The sequence below is a fragment of the Durio zibethinus genome, chromosome 6 (genome assembly GCF_047325235.1).
Source record: "Durio zibethinus cultivar Kanyao isolate XHJ-2024 chromosome 6, ASM4732523v1, whole genome shotgun sequence".
NCBI classification, from domain to species: Eukaryota; Viridiplantae; Streptophyta; class Magnoliopsida; order Malvales; family Malvaceae; genus Durio; species Durio zibethinus.
Genome location: NC_143167.1, coordinates 404,774 through 413,907, shown reverse-complemented (window position 1 = coordinate 413,907; position 9,134 = coordinate 404,774). Strand labels below are relative to the sequence as shown.

The 9,134-nt window shown below is 33.1% G+C and overlaps 1 protein-coding gene across 1 annotated transcript; it reads right to left on the bottom strand.

The window, feature by feature from the left end:
- Window positions 1–4,555: 4,555 nt before the first annotated feature.
- Window positions 4,556–8,486, bottom strand: LOC111285427 (GABA transporter 1-like). The gene is made up of 7 exons (XM_022874879.2): window positions 8,187–8,486; window positions 6,909–7,139; window positions 6,019–6,116; window positions 5,724–5,910; window positions 5,515–5,645; window positions 5,149–5,382; window positions 4,556–5,062 (listed from the first exon to the last, which is right to left on the bottom strand). The coding sequence occupies exons 1-7, from the start codon at window positions 8,305–8,307 to the stop codon at window positions 4,682–4,684; spliced, it is 1,383 nt and encodes a 460-aa protein (XP_022730614.1). The 5' UTR covers window positions 8,308–8,486; the 3' UTR covers window positions 4,556–4,681.
- Window positions 8,487–9,134: the final 648 nt, after the last annotated feature.

Sequence of the window (9,134 nt, the reverse complement as noted above, 5' to 3'; positions counted from 1 at the left end):
TATTTTATATAATTACTTTTAAAATATAGCATTTAATAGATTTAAAATTCCAATTTTAAAGCTTATAATCTCTTAAAAAAAATAAATACTTTGCCCTGTTTTACTAGCTACTGATTCACAATTTTAATAGCTTTTTTTTTTGTACTTACATTTTTAGTAGCTTCAGTGTATAATAATATCATAATCATAATTATCACCTGGGGAGAAAATTTGCCACATGGTCTTAATTCTATGGTCATCACAACTGTAACAAATAATTTCTGAAGATTCAAAATCAAAATTCCAAAAAAATTAGCACCAGACCATAATAAATAAATTTCCAACATTTAGTTTAATATATTTGGAAATTAACAACAGACCATAATAAATAAATTTCCAACGTTTAGTTAATATATTTGGGAATAATATCTCAAAATTATGCTAAAAAATCCAATATAATCATAAAAGTTGTTAATTAAATCAGATATTTTTTAATAATTTCATAAATCAAAAGATACCCTTTCCATTAATTAGTAAAATAAATAAATTAATTATAAAATTTTTATTTTGTCATTCTCTATTAAAAGCTAAAAAAAAACCCTACAAATTAATAAATAAAAAAAGGGTATTCTTGTAATATAAGAAACGGCTCTTCCAAATATAAATATGTACAAATATATTTCATTGTCTCCCATCTTTTCTGCTCTCTTTGTAAGATAAAAAAAAAAAAAAAAAACTGCAAGGGCTTCACAAAAATCTCTCTTCTGCCGCCTTTGCTTACTCCAACGTTAGTTTTTTGAGCTTCTGAGTAAAACCCTTTGCTATATCATATCTCAACGTTCTTTTTCAATGGTTTTTTTTTTTTTTGTGCTTGAAAACTATTGTTTTTATTCTCTGCAGGTTTCGCGTTGAAAGAGGTTAATGGAGGAGAAACGAGCGACACTATCTCATGACTATGCTGTTACTAACGGGAAAGAGTCTCTGGATAACACCGAAAACAAGTCCCTCGAGAGCCAAGATGTTCAAGCTGCTGATGATGAAGGCGCTTTAGGGTCTGGAGAAGGGTCAGGTTCGGGTGCAACAAGTAAAGAAAACGTTATCGAAAAGAAGAGAGGGAGGGGGAGGCCTAGGAAGTATGAGAACGGTGTTCCAATCATTAATGGATCCATGGAAGCTTTCCCAATACCAGCGGCTTCTTCTTCAAAGAAACGGGCTCGGGGACGGCCTAAGGGTACCGGCAAGTTTCAGGCTTTGGCTTCTGTTGGTGAGTTATTGTTGCTTAGAATGAAATAGTTAAGTTCTAATACTTATATTTTAATTACGTATCTTTTGTTTTAATCTTTTGCTTTATAGTTTTATTTCTGTAACGTTCGATATATGTTTGGTAGGTCATAAATTCTAATTGTGAGTCTACAATATTGTTGTATGTTTATTGTTTCCTTTGGTTCTTAATATGTTTGTAGTTTTTGTGATTTTATATTGTTTGGTTCTTAATTATAAGCTGTCAACATGACTTTGAAATCTAAAAACTTTTATCATATTTGGTTGGTGACCCAATTTTTATCACTTGATATTAATTTTACCTTTCTCATGAGTTTTGTTTGATTCAACTAAAAGTAATTTCTTCTATGCATGTGTTATGTCCTTTGAATATACAAGTTTGAAGTTCGCATAGCAAGGTTTGTGTTCTTTTAGAATGTTTAAGAAGTTAGCCATGTTCTTTCTAGCCAGACCAACTTCTAGAATCAAGTTTGCCATAGCTACAAGCAGGTGGCTGAACTAAGCCAACCTCTATTTATAGCCTTAGCCCTTATGTCTCTGCTTGTTCTTGAAACCGATGGAGATGAATTTAGTTAATTCATTAACAACTCTTAGGAATAAGTATCAGGTGAAGAGTACCAGGAGTTGTTCCTGAATACTGGCTTCTGATGAACTCCCTAATTAAGGTAAATTAATGAAACAAAGTAACCCATTCCTTTATTTGGGTATAGGGTGTAAGAATATATAAGCTTGCTTCATTTAAGCCACATTTTCAATTTAGAGTTTAGATGCTTTGGGGCTTGATATGCACTTCAATTAATCAAATGTCTTACAATCACAAACTTCTTTGATTAAGGTGGATATATGGACACAGCTGGAGGAAGCTTTAACCCTCATGTACTGTTGGTGTACGCAGGAGAGGTAATGGTTAAATATATATGTGAAAAGGAAGTCATTACTTGGTCTTTTTTACATTCTATGGCTGTCTCATGACTCTCAATTTTTCACTTAACCTGCCTTGCAAGAAGTAGTTCTAAGTTTTCTTTTACTGACACAGGATCTTGTTAATAAGATAGCATCATTTTGTGCAAGGGCTTCTCGTTCAGTTTGTATTCTTACTGCTAGTGGTGCAGTCTCCAGTGTTACCCTATGCAAGCCTGGTACTTCTACCGGCACTTTGACATATGAGGTATGGTCGTACAATTGATCATTCACATAATTAGCTAGTATGAACATTTGCTGTTTTTCACTGGAACTATATAATTAATTAATTTCATTATTTCACAGGTTTTGTGCTTTATAAAAGAAAAAGTTAGAAAGATATAGTGTGTTCATAGTCAATTCTGTTAAGGAACATGATGGCTCTTATAATTTCTACGGAAAGTAGTCTGAGTTCATTATATTTTACAATATTCTGTTTCTGAGCATTGGTTAATAGATCATGCAATATACAAAGCCTAGTTCAATAGGGTTCTTACATTTGAATTAATTATTTTTTGATTAATATAGTTCAGCTACTTTCATTCATTAAGTTCTTTTCATATTCAACCAAACATTGCTTCTTTCACATTTAAATCCTGTGTTTTTGATTTTGAGGTAAGTTATGTGTTGATTTGAATGTTTTAATACAGCATTATGGATGTTTGAGCGTGAAAATTTGCTGTTTGTTAACTAGAATTCAACAAGAAGGGCTGATCAACACTAATTTTTGCTCCTTAATTAATGTAGGGACGGTTTGAAATTCTTTCTCTCACTGGTTCTTCTGTTGTGTCTGGTGAAGTGGGGAGTCGTCGCAAAACTGGTCTGTTGAGTGTTTCATTAGCTAATTCTCATGGACAAGTTTTTGGTGGAAGTATTGCAGGTCCACTAATAGCAGCTGGCCCTGGGCCTATCCAAGTAAAGACCTTTCCTTTCTATATTTACATGAAAGTAAAATGCTTAGTTCTCTCATCAACTTTTACCCAAGGGTCTTATCCACTCGAGATGGCATGTCGCTCATACCACCCTGTAAATATATTTTACCACTCTACATATTAATATAAGCCAAGAATATCATGCCATCTGCTATATCCAGATCAAATGAAAATCGGTTGTAGCAATTTCTCCATTCACTTGATCACTAATTATCACTTAATTGGATATACATAGCCTTATAAACTTTACTTGTAGGTTGTTGAATTTCCTCTTAGTATACTCTATATATATAGGTTCTACTTAGCTTAAATTGGATATGTTTAGACAGATCTGTTGATCTAGCACTCATTTAAGTCTGATAGTTAACTTTTGATACTCATTTGGTCATTTGGTGTTCCATTGGGTTCTTCAGCTTATTGTTGCCAGTTTCAAGCAAAATATTGGTCGCCAAATCAGGAGGAAGTATTCTGCAGCAACTTCCACATCAGCTAACATTTTTGCCAGTTCCGAAGAGGTGAATGTTCCCAGTCAAGTTACTGGAATGGCAGATGATGGCGAGAACTGTGCTCCACCCCCTGTACCAATTACCGTGTCTGTGACAGCATTTCCTGCGAAAGCAGATAGCATGAAATCGGATAATGTCGTTGCTGAAAACCATAACTTCAACTCTACTTGTCTACAAACTGTTAGTCCAAACAACTTGCAGAAAGCAGATCCCCTGAGAGAAGAAAATGTGATTGCTGAAAACCATGGCTTGAAGTCTACCTCTCCACAAACTTTTGGTCCTGACAACTTGCAGACATTGCCAGTCTCACAGCCCATATCTGATGAGATGATAACTCTAAACAATAATGCCAGTGTCCCTGAGATGCATGTAAAGGACTAAAGGTACATCATCTCTGTATCCCTCAATCTCTCTTCCCCTCTCTCTCTTGCTCTTTGTGAGATAAAGTAACATTCTGTTTTATTCATTCCTTACGTGTTGCTTTAGTGACATACACAGGCTTATTCTGGAAGTAATGAGCACAGCTTGTTGGAGTTTTACAGCAACAATGCAAGACTTTTGCCATTGAATATGGTTCTTAATAAATTAAATTTGGGATTTATTGTTGTTGTTTCTATAAAAATTTAGTTTTATTTAGATTCATCCAAGGGCTAAGGCTTATTTCATAAGACCCTTTTGTTTTGGAAATTGATATAAAGAGATACATGGATTTTATTAGAATTATGTTGTATGAAATTTAGATTAACTAGTTTGTATATAGATGAATAAGGAGCTGTCGACGCAATGGTAATCTTCTGCTCTGAACTTGCAAAATTCAATTCCATTAAATCATATATTTAGAATCTTTCTGCAGCTTCATTGAATTCATTCAATAGGTTTGGGGCATTGGAAGATTGCTTTTGTTCACTGTTAAATGAGAATATAACCATTGATGATAATATGAGATGGCAATAGCAAGCTCTCCGCTCTTAATGAAGCATTGACTAGATACAAGGCCAGCCAGTAATAAACTTGGCTTGATCATCATACATTAGCAAATAACCGGTAAGTTTTGGCATCAAGAATAATTTGTCTTACTGCTGCAACTGCTGCTATAACTCCCAGTGCAGAGAAAACCACTGCAATGGTAATATTCAACCAAAAAATGGGACTTCTCTTTGATGGCTTAAATGTCAAGTTGAAGAAAATAACAGGTAAGATGAAGTCGAGGGGCATGAAACCAAAAGCTCCAATGACTGAATTGATGTCTCCAAAAAATGGAAGCATTGCTGCAATTGTTGTTGCTATAACAACAGACAATGATCTAGAAACTACCCTTGGGATAACATTACGAGCAGAGAACTCTTTGCTATTTGGATCCGCAAAAGTTCCTTCAAGAACTTCATTTGTTGGCTGCAAGTAGACCTGTTAAAGAAACCACATTATTGAACTAATGTACCAAATATATGAATAATGAAAAAGAGAGGGGGAAACGGAAGGCACGTTCTCACCACACCAACTGCTGATAGTTGGAGAATAGTGAAGATGTTTGTCATCAAGATTAACCATTTTGGAACCAAAGGTCGCCCATCAACCAGGAAATTGCTCAGCAAAAGGCCTTCAGATTCGTTGCCAAATGCCCAATAACCAGAGATGGAAACAGTGAAGAAAGTCATGATGAGTACCGTGTAACAAACACATAACCCTTTGAACATCTTCCCTTTCACTGGTGGTGCAATAGTTGCCTGAAATCAAATTCATACCCAAGATTGTTACTCTTCCAACATCATTTAATCATTAAAAATTTGACAGTTCACTGATATTGCAGTTGAAACTGATCTTTAAGGAAAAATTATATCAACTGAACAAGTTCAAACCTGAATTTCTGGAATGATGCCATTGCCATAAGTTGTGGCAATAATGGCAATGGCATTGAAGATACCGAAAATTCGACTTTCTGTGTCACCTTTCAGGCTATAATCTTTTGTTGGTCCCTTAGATGAATTCCCTGGGAAGAGTAATACATTTATATATAATTATATTTATCAAACTGATGATGCAATTAGTCTGTCGTCTGCAAAATTACCTATATGTATGGAACCAGCAGTAGCACTGGCGCTATAGGCAAGGCATAGAAACAGGGATATCAAGTTAATATGTCTTAGTGAGTGAAAAGATGGGATTTGAGCTAAAACCAGCATCAGCAAACCAAATATAATCACGAATTCGTAAAGCTTCATACTCCCATTCGGTTGTGATAGCAAGTAAATTGCCTGCCAATTTGGCAAAAAGTTTCAAAATCTCAACAATTTAACTATAGATAATAGTATAGCAAACTTAAAAATTAGGAAAAAAAAAAGGTGAAAGTAATTGGAGCTGACCTTCATACATTGTCCTCCTAGAAGAGTGCTGGCAATTACAGCACCATAGCAGACCATGAATTGAATTGGCCCAACATAGTAACGACCCCATCTTGGCCCTGCTCAATAAAATGTGCTAAAGAGCTTAAATTAAGCAAAAATTATATAATTTTCAAGTTTGGAAAAAAGCTTTTTTTTTTTTTTATCATGTGATACTCATTCTTAATATAATTAGTTTTAAATAATAATATGAGGTGAATAAACAATTCTTCAAATATTACATAAAGTAATAATTTCATAATTCAGATATTACATTAAAAAGTTTTAAAATTCAAATATTATATTAAATATATATATAATAAAATTATATAGGTTATATATCATATAGGCGAATTAATTTAATAATATTAAATTTTAAATTAAAATGATATATTATTTTAAAGTTTAGGGTACAAATTATATATTTTATTTCTTTAAGTGCCAAGTTATGTATTTTTTCAATGTTTAGATACCAAATGTGTAATTAATTCAATATTTGTATAATAAATTAAAAGTTTAGTTCAATTATTTATTCAATAATTTTTTTTAAAAAAAATCCAACTAATTCAAAATTAAAATTTTAGCACTTATAAAACATTTTCTTTTCTCAAACTGCAATTTTAAAAAAAAATATTTGTATGATTAATGATTTTTAAATTGAACCATTGACCAATTCACAAGTGTAATGGTATTTAATGGGTGTAATAGAGATGGGCAAATTATGAAGGGAAGAGAGGTCTATGGGCCAAGATTGATCCTAGGCATTTAAGTTTGTTCAATGAACCATCATAGTTCAGCCTTAAATCGACAAAAGGACAATTGTCTCAATAATGCAAAGAAAGAAGAAAGGCTATATTATTTCTAGTGCTTACCCAAGATGTCATTGGCCATGTCTCTGAAACGAAGATGTCGACGACCCAATTGAGCATGGTGTTCAAGGACAAGAGATAGCAAGTTGTAGGAATAGAAAGTGACCAAAGCTCCAATAACCAGACATAGAATTCCGGCAGCCCATCCGAGGAAGGTGAAAGCAAATGGGAGACTCAGAAGCGGTGGTGCAACAATTGATGTTGTCAAGTGGTAACCACAGTGGACCCATGATCCTGGCCAATTATTTGAACACGTTAACAAAATCAAACATTGCAGTTTTCTACTTTTCTTGACTATTATTTATACATCAGCTAATAATCATATTGTGGGATGATAGAATACACTTTTTAATTTGAGCAATCAAAATTTAATTTTTAATAATTTTAAATATAAAAATATTAGCTTTTAATTTTTTTTTTGACAAAAATCAAAATCATATATAGTTGTCACAATTCTAAATTTATTTATAGTTGAAGACGAAGATAAAACAAAATAGAAAAAGGAAGAAGTTGATAGGTATTTGATGAAAGTGTGCTACTAAAGTAATTATAGCTCGCGCCCAAGGCATTGCCCGGGGGGTTACGGTAGGTACCCGTTGGTCAAAGAGATAGAATCACACGAGAAAAATATGTAATTTTCAAGTGGAAAATGAAAGGAGAAAAAGGGGGTTTTATAAGTTTAAGCAGTTTGGCTTAGATAGAGGATTAATATATCAACTTGCGGAAAAACACTTGAAAACAAAAAATTCCTATAAAAATGAAGAGTTCGTCCAAATTAATATATGCCGTAAACCTAATAGCCTGTTAAGTGCATGTTCATGCATCAGCCTATATAAATGGATTTATGAAGTATACTATAAGGAAGATGAAATCAAAATTCTTGGACTTTGTGCCTTTGTGATAAGATGTTACGAGATAGAATCAATTATTGAAGTTGAGAAGGAAAACAAATGAAAAAGTTACATATAGAGAGTAGTATTTTTTGAGATAAAGCTAAAGGACATACAGGGGAAAGGAGATGATCTTGTTCTTATGCTCTCTATTTAGCTACAACTTCTTTTGGTGAATGAATTTCCATTATGTAAAAAAATAAGGAAGAAGAAGATGAGGAGAAAGGAGAAAAGGGCCAGAAAAAGACAATTGATCATGTTGAAGATTTTCTTGGAAAGCAATGATCATGATAATTGGTAGCTATAGCAGTAAATAAAGAAAGAAATAGAGGTGAAAGGGTTATGACAGAATGTTGTTAGTAGTAATACTATATATTATATTTATTAATACCTTTGGATTTAAGAACAAAGAGAGCACCAGCATCAATCTCCTTTTGTTGTTGAGAAACCTGCTTGACATGATCTTCTCCTGTTTCATTCATTGCTATGGAGCTTGGAGGCAAACTACCCATCTCTCTCTCTCTCTCTTTCTTAGAATAGCAAACAACACAGAAGGAAAGATGGGTTGGAATTGAAGACCTCAAATGGAGGAAATATATAGTATTACCTTTAGCTATGGAGGCAACAAGGCTAGCTGGCTTTGACAATGCTGATTTGCCCTTTCCCCTTACTGTTCTTTCTTTCGTGTTTTTGTGGGCACTTGGTTGTGAAAGCAAAAGGCTTACTTAACAGTCAAAGCTCCTGTTTCAAACCATCATGTCCAATTATCTTAGAAAATTGAAAAGATATTGTGAAAACAAGTGGCGAGCCAGATCATCATGCCCTTCCCCATATATATTGTGTTCAAGATTCCACATCTATTTTTTTTTTTAATAAAAGATAGAATTGGTTTCATTCATTAATTTTTCATGGCAAACACCTTCATCTTAGCCACATGAACATTTGAGTGGCCTTTATAAATATGGTATCTATTTATATATTATGTATGTATATTATTTTTACAACAAGCATATAAGATAATAATTTTTAATGTAATTATTTAAATTTATTTATAGACTTAAAAAATTTTACAAACGATTCAGAATCATCTGTTTATAAAAAAAATGTCAAAATTATATATGATATATGTATAGCAAGAGCAACTATATGCGAGCTGCCAGTTGGGATTTTCATGTGTGAACAAAAATAAAAAACCCAAAAATCAATTAAATCTCCTTGCATATTGGGTGCATCAGCAATTCGAGAAATGACAGATGAGAGGAGGGCCTGCTATCAATTCGTCAAACATAGCTAAATGATGTGAAAATATTCACCTATAACTATAGTTTATAAAACAAAG

What these genes read in the sequence shown, in the direction of transcription:
- LOC111285427 (XM_022874879.2), bottom strand. Translation starts at nt 8,307, where the DNA reads ATGGGTAGTTTGCCTCCAAGCTCCATAGCAATGAATGAAACAGGAGAA. An exon ending in CATGGCCAATGACATCTTGG is followed by an intron (nt 6,117 to 6,908) that starts GTAAGCACTAGA and finishes TTTATTGAGCAG; the next exon opens with GGCCAAGATGGGGTCGTTAC. An exon ending in GCATCATTCCAGAAATTCAG is followed by an intron (nt 5,383 to 5,514) that starts GTTTGAACTTGT and finishes ATTTGATTTCAG; the next exon opens with GCAACTATTGCACCACCAGT.